General features: G+C 52.3%; 3 protein-coding genes across 12 annotated transcripts; 1 reads left to right on the top strand and 2 right to left on the bottom strand.

Annotated features, from left to right (window-relative positions):
* Positions 1 to 204: 204 nt before the first annotated feature.
* On the top strand, positions 205 to 3,016 carry Zfand2b (zinc finger AN1-type containing 2B). Of its 2 annotated transcripts, none has more exons than XM_076865960.1 (10): positions 205 to 266; positions 393 to 465; positions 744 to 838; positions 1,063 to 1,194; positions 1,325 to 1,476; positions 1,647 to 1,742; positions 1,819 to 1,879; positions 1,962 to 2,029; positions 2,319 to 2,391; positions 2,716 to 3,016. In XM_076865960.1, the coding sequence occupies exons 2-10, from the start codon at positions 411 to 413 to the stop codon at positions 2,770 to 2,772; spliced, it is 789 nt and encodes a 262-aa protein (XP_076722075.1). In that variant the 5' UTR covers positions 205 to 266; positions 393 to 410; the 3' UTR covers positions 2,773 to 3,016. The 2 variants fall into 2 exon arrangements, with proteins under 2 accessions (XP_076722075.1, XP_076722076.1); XM_076865961.1 differs by having other exon boundaries at positions 2,612 to 3,016.
* Positions 3,017 to 3,133: 117 nt separating this feature from the next.
* Positions 3,134 to 10,349, bottom strand: Abcb6 (ATP binding cassette subfamily B member 6 (LAN blood group)). 3 transcript variants are annotated; one of them, XM_076866761.2, is made up of 19 exons: positions 9,203 to 10,349; positions 8,767 to 8,904; positions 8,226 to 8,406; positions 7,935 to 8,036; positions 7,571 to 7,754; positions 6,922 to 7,043; positions 6,317 to 6,426; positions 6,086 to 6,151; positions 5,801 to 5,926; positions 5,567 to 5,643; positions 5,418 to 5,481; positions 5,254 to 5,339; positions 4,999 to 5,056; positions 4,718 to 4,822; positions 4,258 to 4,432; positions 4,025 to 4,137; positions 3,700 to 3,794; positions 3,549 to 3,617; positions 3,134 to 3,411 (listed from the first exon to the last, which is right to left on the bottom strand). In XM_076866761.2, the coding sequence occupies exons 1-19, from the start codon at positions 9,749 to 9,751 to the stop codon at positions 3,303 to 3,305; spliced, it is 2,529 nt and encodes an 842-aa protein (XP_076722876.1). In that variant the 5' UTR covers positions 9,752 to 10,349; the 3' UTR covers positions 3,134 to 3,302. The 3 variants fall into 3 exon arrangements, with proteins under 3 accessions (XP_076722876.1, XP_076722877.1, XP_076722878.1); XM_076866762.2 differs by lacking the exon at positions 8,767 to 8,904; XM_076866763.2 differs by lacking the exons at positions 3,134 to 3,411; positions 3,549 to 3,617; positions 3,700 to 3,794 and having other exon boundaries at positions 4,025 to 4,157.
* A 78-nt stretch (positions 10,350 to 10,427) lies between these two features.
* On the bottom strand, positions 10,428 to 20,104 carry Atg9a (autophagy related 9A). Of its 7 annotated transcripts, none has more exons than XM_076866764.2 (16): positions 19,927 to 20,104; positions 18,955 to 19,012; positions 18,431 to 18,562; positions 18,267 to 18,310; positions 17,684 to 17,748; positions 16,763 to 16,924; positions 16,427 to 16,568; positions 14,840 to 15,588; positions 14,604 to 14,757; positions 14,320 to 14,499; positions 13,672 to 13,920; positions 13,324 to 13,502; positions 12,988 to 13,105; positions 12,054 to 12,276; positions 11,749 to 11,894; positions 10,428 to 11,482 (listed from the first exon to the last, which is right to left on the bottom strand). In XM_076866764.2, exons 3-16 carry the CDS (start codon positions 18,531 to 18,533, stop codon positions 11,477 to 11,479), a joined length of 2,520 nt encoding a protein of 839 aa, XP_076722879.1. In that variant the 5' UTR covers positions 18,534 to 18,562; positions 18,955 to 19,012; positions 19,927 to 20,104; the 3' UTR covers positions 10,428 to 11,476. The 7 variants fall into 7 exon arrangements, with proteins under 7 accessions (XP_076722879.1, XP_076722880.1, XP_076722881.1 ...); XM_076866765.2 differs by having other exon boundaries at positions 18,955 to 19,009; XM_076866766.2 differs by having other exon boundaries at positions 19,942 to 20,104.
* Positions 20,105 to 20,152: the final 48 nt, after the last annotated feature.

Here is a 20,152-nt window from a genome sequence, read left to right as displayed (position 1 = left end):
CGCTCATCCCTGAGGACTGAGAAAGATCCTTCCCGGAGTTATGGCAGAGCTCAGGATCCCAGACCGGTGTGCGGCAACCCACGGACCTCAGACTGGAACCCAACTCCTAGACCTGCAGGGCGAGAGGCGGGGCTCTGATGGGTTTCTCCCGACTCTGCCCTGAGACTGCGCGGGCCGGACGCGGGCCGCACTGCGTGATGACGTCATCGCGCCCGCGCGCGCCCAAGGAAGAGTGGGAGCGGTGGACCGGCAGTCCAGAGGCTCTGGTAACGCAGGCTGGGAGGGGGAGAGGAAGGGGCGGGACCGGGAGCCCCCTCCTGAGTGCAGGGTGGTGGTCCCGATCCGGAGTGAGGATCCTAGGGAAGCTCAGCCCTCGCTTCTTACCCCGGCAGGCTCCGCCCGGCCCGGCAATGGAGTTCCCGGACCTTGGGGCTCACTGTTCCGAGCCGAGCTGTCAGCGCTTGGGTGAGAGGCGGAGCGCGCGGGGAGGTGGGCGGAGCAGAAAAGGGCTTGGGACTGCAGGTGGGGTGAGAAGGGAGGGGTACGGGGCTGGCAATGTCAGAGAAGGGCGGAGCTCGAAGTTGGGGGCGGTGGCTAGGGGGCGTGGCAAAAGGTAGTGGACTAGGCAAGGGGTGCAGTGTGTTGCCAATAGGGTGGCGTTTTTCTTCCCGAGTGGCAGCCTTGAGTGAGAAGAAAGGACAGCCAGGTCCTGCTAGACCTACAATCCGATCCACTTCCTGCAGATTTTCTGCCGCTCAAGTGCGATGCCTGCTCAGGCATCTTCTGTGCAGACCACGTGGCCTATGCCCAGCATCACTGTGGATCCGCTTACCAAAAGGTGAGGGGGCGATCATGAGGGTGAGAGGGGGCAGATGGTGAATGCATTCAGAATCTCCAGAATCTGCCCCACATTTTCCCTGTTATTGTCTTTTTGAGGCTCAATACTGGGGAACATTGGGTTTTCTTGTGCACTAGTGGGGGCATATATCAAAGTTCTTTCAGGATCAGAGATTTGTTGCACTGGTAGTGGGCCACAGACTGACTCCTGCCCCTTGACTATAGGATATCCAGGTACCTGTGTGTCCCCTGTGTAATGTACCTGTGCCTGTGGCCAGAGGGGAGCCCCCTGACCGGGCTGTGGGAGAGCACATCGACAGAGACTGTCGCTCTGATCCAGCACAGCAAAAACGCAAGGTCAGTGATTGAAGGGTCAATCGTGATCCAGCTGGGATTACCAGTGCCTGCAAATCTAAACAGTGAACTCCAGTAATGGGGCTGGAGAAGGGGTAGAATCTCAGACTTAAACTTTTCCAACTCACCTCAGATCTTCACCAACAAGTGTGAACGCTCTGGCTGCCGGCAGCGGGAGATGATGAAACTGACCTGTGAGCGCTGTGGCCGAAACTTCTGCATCAAGCACCGACACCCACTGGACCATGATTGCTCTTGGGAGGGGCACCCAACCAGCAAGGCAGGGTAATTGTTAAACTGATTCGATCTCTATTACTACAAATTGGGAAGCTTCAACCCTGTCCTCATTGGCCAAGGGAATCTTTTAGCTTCTTTTTCAAACTAGAGGAACTCATTTTCTGACTTCCTGGGTAAGGCATGTTCTTAGAGGCATGCCAAGACTGTCTTCCCTACAGACTTGCTGCCATTTCCAGATCACAAGGTCTGGCTTCTTCTGCAAGCACCATTCCTAGCCCAAGTCGGACCTTACCTTCCTCTACTTCTCCCAGCAGGTAGGCTTGCCCATTTCTCCCCTCCCCTTTTTCCCCTTCATATCTCTAATCTCAGCCTCTTATTTGTCTGCCATAGAGCCACAACCCAATCTCCGTCCCGGACAATCCCTCCAGTGATTACTTTGCAGAATGGCTTGGTGAGTTGGGCAAAGTTGGACAGAAGCAAACCCAGGTAGAGAGTAATGTCCAAGGAAACTTGTCTTATATCTTCCTTTGTAGAGTGAGGATGAGGCTCTGCAACGTGCCCTGGAACTATCTCTGGCAGAGACCAAACCCCAAATCCCAAGGTATCTATCTACTCTGGTGAAAGAGAGAGAGTAGGACATAGGCAAGGGTTCAGTCTGGAGGGAGGAGAGACCTCTCTGACTCAATACAAGATAATAAGAACTTGGGCTCAAGATAACTTTTGACCAGTTCTTTCATTGCCTTTATACAATGGGGACAATACTGGCATCCATCCTGGATAGCTATGAAGACTGCAGTAATACCTAGAGGTGCTCAGCACCATGATGCCTAGCAGACTGGATGATTGAATTTTAGATATTACTGTCATCCAACTCAAGTTGTTTCTCTTAGTTCTCAGGAGGAAGAAGACTTGGCTTTAGCTCAAGCACTATCTGCCAGTGAGGCAGAATACCAACGGCAGCAGGTATGAGGATAGTGTGATAAATATGAGGCCCTGAGCTAGTAAGGAGTAAGAAACTGTGTCTAGGGGGTATTCCTCCAAGTGCTGGAGAGTGCTGGGATGATGGTTATCCTTTTGCTTTCAGTGTGACCCCAGCCCGTGCTAAGTTCTGAAATGAGGCCTTTCCTCTTTTCTTTGACTTTTGTACCCTCTCTCCTCCTCCTCCTCCCTCTCCTTGCTCCAGACGCAGAGCCGCAGCTTGAAGCCGTCCAACTGCAGCCTGTGCTAGGGTCCTGGGCTTGGGGAGGGAGGCTCAGCTGAGAAGGACTGTGGCCCTCACACCTCCAGGGTACACAGAGAGAAGAGGCGCACAGTAACCTGGAGTGCAGAGAGAAGCAGAAGTGAGGTGGAGGCAGCTCCCAGGAGCACCAGAAGGCTTGCTGAGCTGAGCCTATGAAAGGTCCTGCTAGCTCTTCTGCTGCAGGAAGACAGTAACTGAGAACCATTTTCTGTTTGGGCCCTTGGTGGGTGCTAGCCAAGCCCCACTCTCAGCCCCCTTCATCATGTCATCCCCTTGCCTGGGGGCTGCCCCACATAGGTAGTGGGCAGGGAGGGGCCTGGAAAGAATAAAGACCTTGGCAGTTAATAAGATATCCAAGTGATGTGTGTCTTTTCCTTCTCTAACCAAGATAGTAAATGTCAGAAATGCTCTGTTGACTTAAGAACAGAGGTCCCTCACAATTCCCCACAGACAAAGCCACAGTGATCTCGCACATTCCACACATTTATTTTCCCAAAAAGTGCTTTTCTAAAAGGCCCCTTTCCCTCATAACAGCTAGCACCAAACCCCTGACTAGGATGAAATAAGCCAGGGAAAAGGGACACATCTTATTCCCCTGAGTTAGTGTGTGAGAGGGAAGAAACCACAACTTTTGTCACTGTGCCATGGTCTGGGGCTTAGTGTCTTCAGAGGCTTCTTGTCCCTGTTGCTGCAGCTGCCACATATCAGCATATACCCCGCCTCGGGACAATAGTGCCTCATGCCTGGGGTGAGGAAGCAAGTGTAAGCACCAACCGTAAGTTTCACTGTAGAGAAAGTGGGATGAGAGGAAAAAGGTGACAGGCAAGGGACCCCCCCCCCCAGAAGCCCCTCCCCTGTTCATCCTGTGGGTCTCACCCACCGTCCTCTCTCCACGATGCAGCCATCTTTAATGACAAGGATCTGATCAGCATTGACCACAGTGGAAAGCCTAAAAAGTCAGAGATCAGTTATCTGCCACTGCACCAGAAGTGGCCCACACTGCCAGCCACCCAGGTCTGGTAGTCCTGTACCTGTGTGCCACCACGATGGTGGTGCGGTTGGCGCACACTTTGGCCAGAGAAGCCTGGATGGCCCTCTCATTAGATGTATCCAGGGCTGAAGTTGCCTACAGAGAGGGTCTGGGTAAAATGTCCCTGCCACCCAAAGATCCCAATGGGAGGAGGATGCAAACTGCTTGCTACTGAGGCTCAGGAAATAAAGAGTTTGGGCTTGAGAACCATAAAGGGTTTTGGTGAAACAGATGGGTGATGCCTATGGCAGGTGGGAAAATGCCTAGCAGAAGTGGCTTGGGCACAGAGAGGGAGAACAGAGGGAAGAAGGGTGCTGGGGCCTCACCTCATCCAGCAGAATGATGTCTGGAGCTTTGAGAATGGTGCGAGCGATGGCAACTCGCTGCTTCTCCCCACCGCTTAGCTTCAGTCCCCGCTCACCCACCTGGGTCTCGTACCCTGTGGATATGCCCACCTCCCTCAAGTCACATATAATAAACTTAGTATCTGTAATCAGAGATCAGAAGCATTAAGAGGACTACACTGGGCAGGGGAGGGGACTCTGCAGAGATACCTCACCTTCAGGGAATGTCATGATAGCATCATGGATGCCTGCAGCCTGTGCAGCAGCCTCTACCTCGTTGTTCCCTGCTGTGACACGGCCATAACGGATGTTGTTGGCAATAGTGTCATTGAAGAGGACAGTATCCTGGGGCACAACTCCAATGTGGGATCGGAGAGAGGTCTGGGTCACCTGGGGCCAAAAGACTATATATCACACCCTGTGAGATCCCCTAGGCCTGGGATGTAGAATGGGATGGCAGGAAGCACAAGGGCTAAGAGGTCCAAGATTGGAATCCTGCCATCACCACTGCCAATGCTAGCTGGGTGGGCAAATCATTCACCATCTCCACCTCTCTCCATCCATAGAAATAAATATGCTGCCACTGTTTTGCTTTCCTGGACCACTAAAGAAGATGTGTATCATGTATTCTATACATAGGCCTCTAAATTATGGTCTTGTCCCCAGCAACCTTACCTGTGAAATGTCCTGCCCATCTATTCGGATACAGCCAGAATTAATGTCATAGAAACGAAACAGAAGGCGCAAAATTGTGCTCTTCCCTGCCCCAGATGGGCCCACCTGTTGCATTGAAAACACAGGGAAACACTCAGGTCCACTCAGGTCTTTTAAGGCTCCAACAGGCAACCAAAACCCATGAAGTCTATCACATTCATTCCTAGTCCGGGTCATGAGCCACAGGCACTGAATGAGAGAAGCTCAAGAAGTATGGGCCAAGTGGCTGGGTGTCTTCTTACCAGGGCCAGTGTCTGTCCAGGCATCACAGTGAAGGACACGTCCTGCAGGGTCTCCCGCCTGCAGAGAAGTATGGGAGGGGTCAGCAGGCTATTCCAATTACTAGAGCCACTACTGGGTGCTGCCCTTCTCCACCTAGACTCTCTTCCTTGGTAGTGGTAAGCTGCAAAGCCAAGGTTCAGAGCAGGACCAGGGGCAGGAAGGCAGTGTGCAAATGGATTAGGGGAAAGGAAAGAAGGCAAAAGAGGAGGGCTTACCCATTAGCATAGCTGAAGTGCACATTCTCAAACTCAATCTGGCCCTTTTGAAAGTGAAGGGGCCCTGCTCCAGGAAGGTCCTTCACCTGGCAGAGTGCAGCCAATGAAAAACTCTCCAGACACAAGAAACAACCCAACAAAGCCCCACTCCTCTCTCTACTCACTTCTGTCTCCTCTTTCAGCAGGTCAAACATGTTCTCCATGTCAATGAAGTTGGTCTGGATCATCCTGCAAGAAGGGTGAGGGTTGGGGTTCCTCTGAGGAGCTGGGAAATAGCAACACACACATCAAACAGGTAAGAGCCAGCAATTACCTGTAATAGGTGCCAAACCAGTTGAGGGGCATGTATAGTTGGATGATGTAAGTGCCAAAGAGCACAAAGTCCCCAACCTGTGGAGACCCAGGGAAGCCGACAAGTTATAGGGGGTCTGCAGGCTGCTCTTCCTGTTGCCCTGCCCATTTCCCATTCAGGGCCTGGAGGCTCAGACACAGGCCCCAGGCCCCTCTCTTCCCTGACCCCATTCTCTTATTCCAGATTCTGCCTCACCTGTAGCTTCTGCTCACTGACAAAGTATGCACAAAGGAGGGAGCCAGCAAGGAGACCAAGTCCAATAACCAAGTTCTGGGTCTGATTCAGTAAAACCAGTGAAGCGCTTGACTTCCACTCCAAACCCTGAAGGTAATGACACAGGAGTGAGGAATGTCAAATACACGCTGACCATCATCAAATCCCAACTTTTGATCTCACCACCTGGACTATACTACTCTCAGCCCTGACAATACCCAGATGACCAGCCTGCTGCTCTTAGGAGGCCATACCTCACATCCTCACCTGATACTTTATGATGGCCTCTTGGTAGCGCTCCACTTCATAACCCTCAGCGTTGTAGTACTTCACCTGATGAAGTCAAACAGCACACAGCGCTCAGGTCACTCATCCAGATTCCTAATCCCCCTTCCTGATTCCAAATATCACTAACCCTAGGTTCTCATCACCCCAGTGGTCTTAGCCACCCTCCTCCACATTTCTGTGCCTCATCACTGGCCCTGAGGCCTCCCTTACTGTCTCGAAGTTTAGCAGAGAGTCCACTGCTCGTGCCCGCGTGGCATTTTCCTGTGTGTTCATGGCACGGCGAAACTTAGTTCTCCACTCAGTGACCACGATAGTCAGGACTGGAGGGTGACAGGGTAAGGGGCAGGGAGAATAAGTCATCATCCTCAACAACAAAGACTAAGCATTGATGTCCACTACCTGCCATACATAGTAAACCTACACTAGGGCCCTGGGACCCAGACTCAAGAGGAAGAGAGCCTTAAGCTTGCTGAGGAGAGGAGCTTCATCTAAGATATCTTTGCAGCTTACTCAAAGGCCTATGAGTGGAAAACGTCTTGAGGTAAAGGCAAAATGCATCTTACTGCATAAATGAGTTTCTCCTTGACCTGAGGCCACTGGAGGGACCTAATGTGACAAGGATGTCCCTCCCTGGTCCTTTATCTAGGGTGAATTAAGCTTCAATGTGACAGAGCAGGAAACCTGCCCACCATGCCAGGAGGAGCCATATCCTAATCAAGTCCATCAATCCTCAGCCTCCCCAAAGTGGGTAGTGATGCTCATGCCAAGGAAGCCCTAGATAGTTCAGAGAGATGGTTTCACCCAGCTGTACTCACTGAGGTAAAGACTCATGCACAGAAACACAATGAGGCCAAACCAGGCATTGAAGAACATGCTGAAGTAGATGATGCCAATGATGATGTCGGCCAGCGTGGGGATGATGTTGAACACCAGGTAGCTAAGAGGGCAAGTCAAGCGACAAAAGGTTGGTGGCTTACACCCAGCAACTCTACCTCTAGGAGTTTTAGTGTAGTGTTTTGTTTTCAATAGCAACAGACTGGAATCAATCTAAATGTCTTTCAAGAGATACACAGCTAAATAAACCATGGCATGCCCAAATCACAGAATTCTCTATAAAGTTATCAGTTATGGTGAGTAGCGGAGATCTTCATGCATGGATGAAAATATACCCCCATGAGGTTTTGTTAAAGGAACTCTAAGAACAACACCTATGTCCTAAAAACCTGATTTAGGAAAATTTTCCACAGTATATTAATTCTGTGAATCTGCACAGATATAACTGAGATCTCTTCTTGTCTGCATTAAGTTATTATGACAGCAGTGTATATATCACCCTTATGATTTATAAAACAAAACATAAACCAAGTGAGAGGGGTAGCAGCTCAGGCAAGGTCTATTCTGATAGCTCCTCTACCCCTGCTTCAGGGTCCCACCCTCCCAATGCCCTTTCCACTCGTGTGGCACCTGAGCAACCCTGTGACACTGGATGTGCCCCGGTCAACAATCCTCAGCACCTCCCCAGTGCGGCGACTCAGGTGCCAACGCAGTGATAACTCGTGCAAGTGGGAGAAGAGGCGTAGCTCCACACGCCGCGATGTGAACTGCTGCACCCGGATCCACAGGAATGTGCGCAGGTTGCTCACAAAGCCTAGGGAGCAGGGAAGCCTCAATAGGGCTTGAGGCTGAGGGATGTCAGCCCAACACTAAGATATGAAAGGTCTAAAAGCAAGAGGGACCTGGGAAAGGAATCCTCAATGAGGCACAGGGGTATGGGAATGCCTGTGGGAGGGATTGATGCCAACCAGGATGAGTGCAGGGTCCCACACACCTGTACTCCCAGTGCCACCACCCTGGAGGAACTTGAGGAAGACATAGGTGGTAACAGTCCAGGCCAGGGAACTCCAAGGGGCATTCTTAGTCAGCAAGTTCACTATGGAAAAAAAGGTCACTTGGGTACCTGGGATTTGCTTCAGGCAAAACTGCCCCAAGCTGTCCTTTTCTGACCACCTAGCTCCCACTGTCCCACCTCCCTCTGTCCCATCTCCCTAGGTAAGAGCCACCTCATCCACCAGTCCAAGGAAGAACCAGCAGTCTAAGCTGTATTCCTTCTCCCCCTCACCAATGTCTCTATAGAAGATGGGGACCAACACATTGAGTGCTCGGTCCAAGCCCATGAGCCCCAGACAGATGAGTACAACCAGCTGCAGAGCTGGACTCCCCTTAGGCCATAGGTAGCCACTCAACAGGCGAAGCTTCCTGCCAAGGTCTCGCCAAGTAGACTGTTGGTCTGTCGATCCAGCCTAGGAGAATAACACACAGAGGAGAGAAGCTCAGAGATAAAGAAACTCACTAGCCAAAAATGTTCCATGGAAAAATGTATGGGGATATAGCTCCCAAGTGTCTGAGCAAGCCCTTATGGGATTAGAAAGCTACTACTGGGTCACAAATTGATGTTTGGGAAAAGAACTAACTCTTTATGGGGAGAGGGAATGATGACAGGGAATTAAATAAAGATAGACACCTGGATTCAGAGGACTTGGAGATGTAGGTCAGTGGTAGAGCATGTTTAGCATTCAGGAGACCCTGGGATGGAAACCCAGAGTGCATACACGCATGCACACAACACACACACATCTCAGGACTCAGGAAACAAGGTGTACCTGGTTCCTTTCTACATCTTGGTCTTCTTCAATAACCTGCAAGGTGTAGGACTGGGGACGAAGTCCAGGGGCCCAGAGCCCCAGGACAAACAGCCCTCCAGAAACCACATATCTCAGGACCCACAGACCAAACTGAACCTAAAATGAAATGTGCACAGAATGTGAATGACACTAAAATATCGTTGACTACTTCTCATAACACTGATCCCTCCTCAGGAGCCCAGCACCTAACAGGCTTAAAAAAAAAACAAAAAAACCACAGTGACTCAGCACAGGCACGCCCCACCAGCTGGCTATCAGCACCCAACAGGCACCGGTCACTCCTTTCTTTTTTTAAGAGCCATCCTAAAGTATGGAGCCAGTAAGTCCACACATGCAGTACTTCTTCCCAGGCCCTGCCATTAGTGCTTCCCATTCTCTCCACAAGGTCCCTCACCTGCTGACCCTGGTCTGCCCTTGCCCACCACCACTGCGGGTTGTTCCAAGACACAAGGGCCAAGTTCTCAGCTGCAAACGCCACCGTCCAGAGAAGCAGGAGAGCAGGACTGTGCCTGAACTTGATCCAGACGCCCATTGCGAGACTCTGCCGTGCCTGGCTCCGTTCCTTCACAAGCAGCCACAGGCCAAAGGCACTGGCCAGACTCTCCAGCACAGAAGCCAGCAGCAGGTAGCCTGGCAGCCGGGCCCCCCGGGCGGTGCCCACCCGGCCAACCAGGCCAGCCAGTGGCAGTGCCACCTGAAGTGCGGCCAGAAGCAGCTGCAGCCCGTAAGGAGCGATGTGGGGACCAGTCCCCCAAGACAAAGCGTCCGTGTTAACGAGTCGCTCCCGACGCTTGCAGGGAAGAGCCAGCACCAAGGCCAGAGTCCCAAGGGCCATCAGCGTCGAGGACACGAGCGTGAAGAAGAAGCAGGGACTCAGGCCCCCCTGAGTCCAGGTCGGACCCACGGGCCCTTCGGCCTCACAGTAGTTGCCCACAATCACCATGACAATATGTGGCTGCTGGTCGAACCTGCAAGCACTGTGGGACCGGAGAACCGGACTGGCCGCTCAGGGAGAGGCACGGACGCCGGGGTGTCTTGGGTCATGAAGTCACCCGGAGCGAAGCTGCGGGGGTCTTGGGAATGGTCGCACATGGACCCTGCCACACCGCCCACTTGCTTCGCGCACGCGCCGCCACCCCGTACTCACGCAGGGCACGTACGCCGCCTCCGCCCGTGCTCCCTCCGCCCGCAGCCCAGGACCCTCCGGCCAAGTGCTGGCGCACGGAAAACCCAACGTCAGACTCGCACCGCCCTCTACCGCAGCGGCCCCCACCCGTCCCGCCCCATCCCCTATACAGAGTCCCTATTGGCCAAATGTCTCTGGAGGCGGGGGGCGGGGGAAGAACGAGGCACGCGAGGTGGGCAAAACAGAGGGGCGGAGCCAACTTGATCACGTGCTCAGGGCGGGAAATCTGACCGCAAGTCCGACGCAGACCTTGACCTCCACCGAACTGTGGGTCAGAAGCAGCCCTTCAGCTTAGTCGGCAAGCTCGGTGTATTCTAGCTGAGGCCTGGGCCCACTTGCTACCAAATCCTGCCTGGTCTCCAGGGAGGAGGAGGAATCGCACGCACCCCACTCCTCTTGTTTCCAGGAGCTAGCTGCACGAGATAAGCCACGACCAGGTCAAAGTCCCTTCTTTATTGAGGGTCATCAAGCTGTACACGGTCCCCACCCGCTCTGTGAGCGCTGACAGCAGAGATCACCACTCTGCTGCGGCAGACCAGGGTTGGGTGAGGGTAGAACATAGGGTAGGAGCTGAGTCCCAGCATGCAATGCAGCAGCCCAAAGCCTAGGGCGAGGCCATCCCACCTCCATTCCCCTCTAGGGAACAGCGTGATGGGGGCCAGAGTTCTCTTGCTGGGATATAGACGGTTGAGGTCACACTCCAGCCCTGTCCGGTCCATGTGCAGGGGGTAGGGATACAATAAGCAGCAATGGGGGCCCAGGAAGGCCTCATCTCCCAGGGGCCCATCCTAAAAGTTGCAGAGGGCAGCAAAGAATTTCCATACTGCTCCTGCAAGTTAGAAACCTTTCTTAGTGTCAAAAGATAAAGTGAGGGGAGCTGGGAGCTAGGGCCTCCACTCCAATGCAAAGCAAAAGCCAAATGGAAGGGGAGCAAGTGAACAGAATGGGAGCAAGCAGCACACACATGCCAGTGATGTGCAGGAAGCAGAAGAGAGGTGAGCTGGCTGTAGCACTGGATGAGAACTAGGGATGAGGTAAGGGCCACAGCCTGAGCTGCTCATCTGGGGGTAGACTGCAAGAGTCAAGGGTCCAGGCCCAACCTCCCCACTCCACAGTTGGCACAGGTTCTTCCTGCTTGGCAGCTTCTGTGGTAGGCAGCCCTCTGGAGACTTGCAAGGGTGGGTGCAAAGGTGGCAGTACTGGGGCTGGGCTGGGGATAAGTTTCTAGCACCACACTCTGAGCCAAGGGGGTCCTGGGGTTGAGGCTAGAGTTCTGTGCACCCCCAGTTCCTAGGCCACAAATTCTTCTCCTGGGGCTGTGGCAAGCCCAGTGTTGGCACCTCCCTTGGCCAGGCACAGACACACAAACACCACACATGTGGAGCCAGGCAACACTCAGAGGAGCCCTCCCATGGTGAGTGGATGGGATGGCAGGGCAGCGGTGGCCTCCATCCTGGGACATAAGGACTTTCTCAGCCTTATCTATACCTGTGGAGAGAAAATGGTTGGCAATGGAGATAGTTTTAAATATCTGCACCATGGGAGCCTAGATATAAAGGAAAAAGAAATTTGATTCCCTGAGAAGATAAGCAAAAGCAAGCCCTGGACTTCAGAGCAGGTGAGTAAGAAAAGGGGAGTATATCTTGGAGGGGAGGGTGCACGGAGTGGGAACACATTCCTCCACATGGGAAGCCGCCACCTCAGCCTGGAAGTTATTATTTCTGGTAGTGGTTCTCAAGCCCTACAGCTCTTACCTTGTGCACCTGAGGGGGAAGCTCATCCTCAGAGCCCTCCTCGGGCACAGGCTCCGGGTGCCTTGATGCTGGCTGCCCATCTTCAGCCCACCCTCCAAGGGGCAGGCGGGAAAAGTGAGAGGGAGCCCGGGGCACTGTGCCAGGATCTGGACAGACAAATAAGAACACAAACAGGAAAGAGGAGATGGGTTCAAGGACTGCTCGGAGGACTGGCCTCTTTGGGCCCCATCCTTCTGATCTCTTTCCTCCCCTAAAAACTTACGCTTCCCTGCAACCTTACTCCTTCCATATCCCCAGATGGATACCTGTGATGCCCCCATAGCGCCTCTGGAAGCCCCCATGCAGGGCAGTGGTCTCGGGTGCTCCAGGCCTGGGTGTAGCACAGGGATAGCTGGCAGAGCGAGGGATAGGTTGAGGGGCCCGGGTGCCCTCTCCCCCCTCTTCAGGGGCACTCTCTCCACTCTCGTCACTTTCCCGGCGGTGCCACACATGCCGCTCAGGTTCAGCTTGGGTCTGCTGCTTGTGGAGCTGCAGAAGTGAGGGGCTTATTAGTTGAGGGGACAGAGGGTACTGAAACAGCTGCCTTCATCATGGTATCAGCCAGTTCCCACTTGCACCCCCTTCACCTAGAATCCTTCACCCAGGGCACATATGGTGTTAATAGTAGTATATGCCAGATGCCTGATACTCTACAGGTTTGTTCTCAGCAGACTCCTAGAAAAGCCTGTGCATAGGTGGTAAGGACTCCCATTTTACCCATTCATTTGATTCAAGAACAAACTGATCAAGGGTCTAAGTGTCAGGCACTCTTTTAAGTATTGGGACATAGTGGTAAACAAAATAGACAAAGCCAGCAGCCCCTGGTTTATACACTGGTGATGGTAGTGGCTAGGCAGAGTATAGACAATAAACAAATAAGGAAAAAATTCAGTATATCAGATGGTACCAAAGGCCATGGTGAAATACAGAACAGGAAGGCAGTAAGGGAGGCTTTTACTGAGAGTAGTCAGAGAAAAGTCTCAGGAGGAGGTAATAACAGGAGGAGGAGAAGGGAGCATCTGGATATATCAGGGAATGAACTCTAGGCAGAAGTAACTGAAGGCACTGAAAGTATGCTTGGTTAACATGGTATTAAGATGGTATATGTGAGAATGGAGATTGTAGAATAGGTAAGTTGCAGAGAAGGGATGGGAACCCATGCCTGATTTCTCCTGTTCTGTTTTCCAGCTGCCCACTCACCTGGTGCATATAGAGGGCATGCAGGCTCATCTCCGTGGATGCGTATTCTGACAGCACCAGGCTCTGCAGCTGTCCTTCCCATACGCTGCTTCCGGAGCTGGCTGTCCGGGCATCCACCCTGTCCCTCCCAGCACAGACAGACAACAGTTATCAGCATTTTTTTTTTTTTTTTTTGTCCCCAGTACTAGGGATTGAACCCAGGTCCTCACACAGTGCTCTAGGGAAGTGCTCTACCACTGAGCTATATCCCCAGCCCTAGTTATCAACACTCTTTAGACCCACACAAGTTGCTGGGACTACTATCATACCCTCCCTTCTTGGTCCACTTCTACTCACCCAGAGCCTGTCATGGTGCTGGGAGCCCGGCCTGTGGGAGCCTGCCCAGGCTGCAGAGGGGAGAAGGAGCGCAGGGCAGAGGCAACTTCAGCTCTATGCCTGGAGCCCTGCAGGTCTCTGGGCAGTGGGGGGCCCCGGCAGGATGAGCCAGCTACCACATTTGCAATAAGGCTCAGGGGCTATGAAAAAAAAAAGGATGGGCAGAATTCTCAGAGCAGGGGAGAAGCTTCTAGGTTCTCTAGTATTCTATACCTTATGGCCCAATGGCCTAGACTAAACAGACAGAAGGAAACCTTCCATTCCATGCCATAGCCTCAATCCCCGACTCCCAGTCCCCCAGGAACATACCTCAGACTCGGATTGTAAGGACTGGATGGATGTAAAAAGGGCATTCTCAGGGAGCAGACCCCCTTGGGCAAGGCCAGCAGCTGCTCCATCCCGCTGAACCTGTTCCTTGAGGAAGCCTAGGAAGGCTGTGCTCTCACGTGGTGGCTGCCAGCCAGGGTTGGTGATAGCAAAGTGCATGAGTGACAACTCTGTCTTTCCATCTTCAGCTTGCTGGTACACTGAGGCTTCTGTCTGCCCACCAGATAGCCACTGCATAGGGAAGACATAGTAAGCAAGCCTGTCCTCTTATAGGCACTCTACCTGTACCTCTTGCAAGGTAGGCCCTTCTGGAGGACAGAGACCATAAAGCATTGTCATATCTTGTTCAGACCCTAATGCCCACCCCAGGGTAGCAACATGCTGGGTCAGTTGCTTGTGTTGTGCCTTTCTCAAGGGAATTTGGTCAATAGTGCAAAACAGGGCTGAAATCCAGCCCAGGCTGCTGGTTACCAAGTGGTGTCCTAAATAGTATCAAGTACTGATGCAGGGCTGGCCAGAGGCAGAGCTGCCTTTTTTGTTGGCTCAGAAAGGGTGACTTTTTGCAGTTTGTCCAAAGACACTAGGTACTGCCATCATCCCTGTCCACCTGCCCCTCTTCTCTCCTGCTACCTGGGGGTGACCGTGCTGGCGAACATCCATCTGAGCAAAGGAGCAGGTATCTCCAACACCAACCACCTCCACGGTGAAGTTGCGGAAGAAGTCTATAATCTCCAGGGCCCGTGGGCGCAAGCAGAAAATAAGGATGAGGGGTGTGACAATGGGGCTCAGCAACTCCTCCAAGATGAAAACCTAAAAGGAAAGGGACCAAGGTCATAAGAGAGCAGGAAGGAGTTCGGCCTCACCACCAAGCTACCAGTAAGTCTCTAGCAGGCCCTAACTCCAACTCCACTCACTGCCTTGTACTGGAAGAGCTGGGCAAACTCGTCCCGGGTCTGCGAGCGGTGGGCATTACCCTGCCAGTGGTCAGGCATGTAGTGGATGTGAGCGAGGATCACACGGAGCAGCTGCTCAGGGCAGAACACCATATGCTGGTCTGGGATGAAGGACCTAGTGAGATCAAGCTCATGGTGAGATGCAAACCTTTCCTGGAAGGTTAGTCTGCTTGCTCCCACCTGCTGCCCTGACCCACCTGCACACGGTCACTGTGACTCCCAGGAGTGTGACGGTGGTGAGGACATGCTCCACAGCCAATACATCTTCATCATAGATGGTGAGGGCAATAAGCACAGCCAGGATGGAGCCAGCAAAGAAGGCACCATTCTTGGCCAGCAGTGTCAGCAGAGGTGACAAAAAGCAATTCATGTATTTGGAGGCAGGTTTGTAGCCACGATTGAGGCGGGATTGTAGCTCATGCTCCAGCTCGTTGAAGTGGCGGAGGTAGCAGCGGCCATACAGTGACCAACAGCGTGCTCCCAGGGCCCCTGGCTCGCGCTTCAACACCTCAGCATAGCTGAAGAAGGCGTAGAGGATCTGCCAGATGAGGATAAGGGGGCAGAGCAGGAAATTGGCAATGCCAATCCACAGGATGCGGTTGCTGAGGCGCTGAGCCAGCTCTAGCCGTTGTCCCCCACGTTTGTACTCAGCCTTGAGGCTCCATTCATTGAGAAACAGAGAGCCAGGTCCCCAGAACAGGATCAGCTCAAAGTTGTACTTGAGGCCACGGGTAAAGAAGACAGCCTCTCCAAGGCCAGGCAGGCGGAAGCGCAGGGGGAGAAGGGATTTGTTCACCAGTGCCACCATGTAGTTCTGGAAACGGAGGATGCGGTGGTAGATGTCCAGCTCTGTCAACTCACGCTTGTGGATACAGATTTGATGCTCTTTCTGGGTCTGCACAATCCGGGCCTGCACTTCCTGCCACGTGCAATAGGGCAGGGCGGACTGCAGGGTGGGATGAGGAAGAAACAAGGTATGGAAGGGGGAGTTGTTAGCCCGACCCCTTACCCTGCATAGATGTGGCTCGGGGGTCATGTGTTTAGCCAAGTAGAGCCTTTAATCAGACACTAACTGACCTATTGCTCTAGTTTGGATCTAGAATGAGTTCCCCAAAGACCCATGTGTTAATGGTTTGGTCTCCCATTAGCTGGTGGCACTATTGGCAAGTGGTGGAACCTTGAAGAAGTAGGGCCTAATAGGAATAAATTAGGTCATCAGGGGCATTCCCTGGAAGGGGATATTGGGACTTGGGACTCCTAACTTTCTCTTTGCTTCCTGGCTGCCATGAGATGAAAAGGCATCTTCTACCATGTGTCCCATCATGATGTACTTCCCTGCTATAGGCCCCCAAACCGCTGGATCAACCAACCATAGACTGAAACCTCTGAATTGTGGAATAAAATAAACCTTCTCTCTCTCTTTTGCATTCTAGGGATTGAACCCAGGAGTGCTTAACCATGGAGCCATATTCCCAGCCCTTTTTTTTTGAGACAGGGTCTTGCTAAGTTGCTTAGGGCCTTGCTATATTGCTGAGGTGGTTTTGAACTTGCAATCATCTTGCCTAAGCCTTCCGAGTTGCTAGGATTACAGATGTGTACCACCATGCCCAGCTAATCTTTTCTCTTTATAAGCTGATTATCTCAGGTATTTTGTAACTGTAATAGAAATCTGATTAGCACACCTGCCAATGATGAATCTGGATGGACATGTGATACTCAGAATACACCTCATCCCTCCCATGATGTCTTACATTGTGGTGCTAATGATCCAAAGCCAATCTTACCATGGGAATGCGCAGAGCATGCAGGTAGAAGGAGTGGATCTCCCAATAGCAGCAAATGTTATAGATGAATTTGATAAGTCGGTGGATCCAGAAGACACCAGCAATGACCAGAATGGTAATAAGGGAGCCATTTTCCTGTATCCTAATGGGGACAGAGAAGGTGAAGTGGGGTGGTCCTTGAAGAATGAATCTTAGAGACATTCTGCTATTCTAAAAATTCTACTAGGCCGAGCCTGAGTCTGCATCTGGGGTACAAGTTGCTGCCTCATACTCCACTCCATTCCCTACCTACTAGAAGAATTGCAGACCCCAGTGCCTTCTCACCTACAGCCTCACCTGGCACTGCAGACTTGGGCAGGCAAAAAGGCATCTGGCAGAGTGACCTTGACGGGCTCAGTAGGGTGAAGACTGTGGTTCACCATCTTGTTGGCAAATAGGATGTCATAGTCCACACAGCTAACCAGGAAGGTAGTGAAGGCAACCACAAAGAGAAACTGCCTAGGGAGTCGGGAAGAGGGATGCAGTCTGAGAATCAGAGAGGCACCAGTAAAATAAAGTGGAACAAGAGAGAGCTTGGAAGCAGCCAAAGAAGACAGGAAATCAAAGGTGATGAACTCCTAACAGGCTATCTCTGTTCAACCTCATGGGACATTCTCAGGCCCAAATTGGCTCCTATTTTTTACTCTTAGCTTCAGGCACCACAGAATCATTCTGCTTTCTCACCTTATGATAATCTGTCACCACCACCAGACTTAACTTGCAAAGGTTTTATAACTATGGTTTCTCGAATCTTGCCCCTGATCCCTTTGGATGGTAGTTAGAAGCTCTTTGGGGATGTGAACTCTTTTCTCATCGAGAAACGGCTTCTCAGATCCTTCCCCTCTGGCAACACTGTATGGCTCCTCCCCCTTAGAAGGCTCAGTGCCCAGCAGCAGGTCTAAGGTACAACTAATGTAGAACAGAGGCTCTTAACTGGCTGCTACCTCTGAGACATCCTGACTGAACCTGGCATATCCACTGCAACTCTGATGATATGATCAAGGTGTGAGTTCTTTTCATAGAAGAGACAGGACCTGGAAAGCTCTTCTTGCAAGAGGTGAAGCTATAAGTTTTGGCATCACACCTGGTCTTGTAGAGTTTGGAGCCTGGGCCCCTTCCAGTCTAGGACTGTGAGATCTTGGCAAGCAGAGTCAGGGTTAGAGCAAGGAAAGATAGATGAATTCCTTCATGACATCATTCATTCCTTTGTATACTTACATGAGCTCAAAGATCTCCCCAATGAGCATACACGTGAAGCCATTCTTCTGATGAAGATTATAAACGTGTTAATTGTTAAGAAAAGATGGTCAGTAAAGACAACAGTTATACATTTAGACCTTGATGTCATGCACCTAAGCTTAAGTTCCTGGCTCTGAAGGTCTAGACTTTATACAAGTTATTTAACCTCTCTAAATTTTTGTCAACTGTGGAATGGCAACATGTCTCACAGAGTTATTAGGTATAAGAAAATGCATGCAAAGTATTTAACACAGAAATGACAAAGAATGAGTCAAAAGACAGTAATTATTATGATTATTAACATCCCATCAGAAAGGTGGATCATCTTAGAAAAGTTCCTTATAAATTAACACCACAAAGTGCACCTAGGCACGTAGCTCTTGGTAAATGTGGCATATCATTATTTTTAATAATCATTATTTTACTAGCCTCTTTCAGCCTCAGGATGGGCTTCATTTCTTCTTCCAGGGACCAGTTGAACCCACCCCTGCATCCCATCAGTGACCTGGCTCAGAGAAGGGCTAAGGGTCCCAGAGCTCTAACACAAAGACACAAAGGATATTCGAGAGAAAAAGAGGTCAAGGTTTTCGATGTGGTGCCAAGGTGCTGTGGGCACAGGAGCAGAGATGTCAGAGCTCTGAAGGAACAAAAGCCCCTCACTCTCTCAATGTTCCTCCACCCACTCCCCCCTTGGCTCAGCTCTGGCTGTTGTACCCAAGAACTCACACTTGCTTCCCTCAGCAACATGCACCAACAGGTCCTCCTCCCCTGGAGGGGAATCGCTATAGGATGCCTCCAGGCGCTGGTATTCAGTGTCAAACTGCGCCATCACCGCAGCCCCCTGTCCACCTTGTCCACCTGCCAGTGATGAAGAAAAAGAGACACTGGTTCAGGCCCAGGTGCTGCCTGCCTGTTGCCCTGTCTACTAGGCCAGAAGGAGTGAGAAAGAATCCTTGGGTTTTGTCTTCACCACCAGTCTCCTTGGCTCAAAGGCAAAGCAAGAGTAATAACCCAAGGAGAGTAGTGAGCTTAGGGACTGGATGCCCTTAACCATGGTCAGTCATTCCCAGAGACTTTCCCTGGTCTGAAGCCAGAATCTGCTCCTTTGGTGGGGAGCAGGCTATTTCATCTTCTATTCAATAGAAAGCAAGGTCCCTCCCCTACCCCTCCTGGAATCCCTGGTCTCCCCAGAGACTAGCAGTTTGGAAGCATGTTGTAAACAAAGATTTGAGATAAGCACATGGCCCTACCAGCTCCATGGACAGTGTCTGCTCCACTCCAGCCCTGGATGCCCTGGCTTGGCAGCTGCTGGAGGAGAAGGCGTCAGGCCCCAGAGAGTGGGGAATGGGGACAGAAAAGAAACCAACCCTCCCATGCACCCAAGTTCCACTAAGAGGAGGACAGGGAGGCTGCAGTGGGGAAAAGGCCCCTTCCAGTCTAGGACTGTGAGATCTCCTTTGGCTGTACTATAGAGGGTCACTCATCCACCTCTAGAATCCCCAGAAGCAACTTATTGACCCTGTGGAGACTGAGTCAGTACTGGCCAGAGGCTGGGGGCCCCTCTAGATTTTTCCTCCACTGCCCCATCTCAGTTTAAAAAATTAGATATGGCCCCCAGGGTCCACAAAACCCCAAATAGAAGTGTTATCTGAAAAGGACCTTTCTGGTCAACCCCTTCACCTGTTTCCTTCGCACCCAGACATAGCTTCTGGCCAAGTTAGTGTAAACCCCAGATCCTGGGTGAATGCGTGGATTCCCTATGTCCCTGGAGCCAGGCATGGACAAGGTGGTGTTCACCAAGTCAGTGCAGACCCTGGGGACTGTGGATCTGGCCCCACCTCGCCCCAGTGGGATTCCCTGGATTAGTGGCAGCCCTGCCTCTCTGCGAACTCACCACTCATCAGGTCAATGTAGACCCAGGACCCATGGATCCCCAGCAGGCAGGGCCTGGGCTTAGGGGTTCCAGCAGATGTTGGAGGGGTAGAGCCCGACCTACAGCTGACGCCCGGGTGGACTGGGTTACCTCCCTACACCCAGCCACCGGGACCTGAGCACAACGCGCCCCAGGGTCGCCCGGCCTCAGGCCAAGGGCTCGGTTCCCAACAGCGGACAACCTCACGCGCGTCCCCGCCGCCCGTGCGCGCCACCCCTCCGCGCGCCCGCTATCAAAACATTCTAACTGCGCGCCCCCGCCCCGCCCGCGGCGCCCCTTCCCCCGTTACCCGCTGCGAGCTCACTTGGAGCTCCGTGGGCACTCTTGGCCAGCTCCGGCCTGGGCCCGGGGATTCCAATAACCAGTCTCGCGTGTCACCTCAGGAACCGCGACCCAGGCGATTCCAGGGGCTCGGTCTGTTCGGCTCTGCTCGGTCAGACCCGGAGCTCTAGGCCCGGCGTCTGCCACTCACCGTCATCTGCAGCCTAATTGGCCAATGAAAATGGGGGGAGGAG

Source organism: Callospermophilus lateralis, chromosome 9 (genome assembly GCF_048772815.1).
Source record: "Callospermophilus lateralis isolate mCalLat2 chromosome 9, mCalLat2.hap1, whole genome shotgun sequence".
NCBI classification, from domain to species: Eukaryota; Metazoa; Chordata; class Mammalia; order Rodentia; family Sciuridae; genus Callospermophilus; species Callospermophilus lateralis.
Note: the sequence above shows the minus strand (reverse complement) of the source record. Positions and strands in the feature narration are given on the sequence as shown.

What these genes read in the sequence shown, in the direction of transcription:
- Abcb6 (XM_076866761.2), bottom strand. Translation starts at nt 9,751, where the DNA reads ATGGTGATTGTGGGCAACTACTGTGAGGCCGAAGGGCCCGTGGGTCCG. An exon ending in TGCTGAAAGAGGAGACAGAA is followed by an intron (nt 5,340 to 5,417) that starts GTGAGTAGAGAG and finishes GCACTCTGCCAG; the next exon opens with GTGAAGGACCTTCCTGGAGC. An exon ending in CACTTCAGCTATGCTAATGG is followed by an intron (nt 5,057 to 5,253) that starts GTAAGCCCTCCT and finishes ACTTCTCTGCAG; the next exon opens with GCGGGAGACCCTGCAGGACG.
- Atg9a (XM_076866764.2), bottom strand. Translation starts at nt 18,533, where the DNA reads ATGGCGCAGTTTGACACTGAATACCAGCGCCTGGAGGCATCCTATAGC. An exon ending in ATGCTCTGCGCATTCCCATG is followed by an intron (nt 15,589 to 16,426) that starts GTAAGATTGGCT and finishes CCCACCCTGCAG; the next exon opens with TCCGCCCTGCCCTATTGCAC. An exon ending in AGCTCTTCCAGTACAAGGCA is followed by an intron (nt 14,500 to 14,603) that starts GTGAGTGGAGTT and finishes CTTTCCTTTTAG; the next exon opens with GTTTTCATCTTGGAGGAGTT.
- Zfand2b (XM_076865960.1), top strand. Translation starts at nt 411, where the DNA reads ATGGAGTTCCCGGACCTTGGGGCTCACTGTTCCGAGCCGAGCTGTCAG. An exon ending in CAGCACAGCAAAAACGCAAG is followed by an intron (nt 1,195 to 1,324) that starts GTCAGTGATTGA and finishes AACTCACCTCAG; the next exon opens with ATCTTCACCAACAAGTGTGA. An exon ending in CAGAATACCAACGGCAGCAG is followed by an intron (nt 2,392 to 2,715) that starts GTATGAGGATAG and finishes TCACACCTCCAG; the next exon opens with GGTACACAGAGAGAAGAGGC.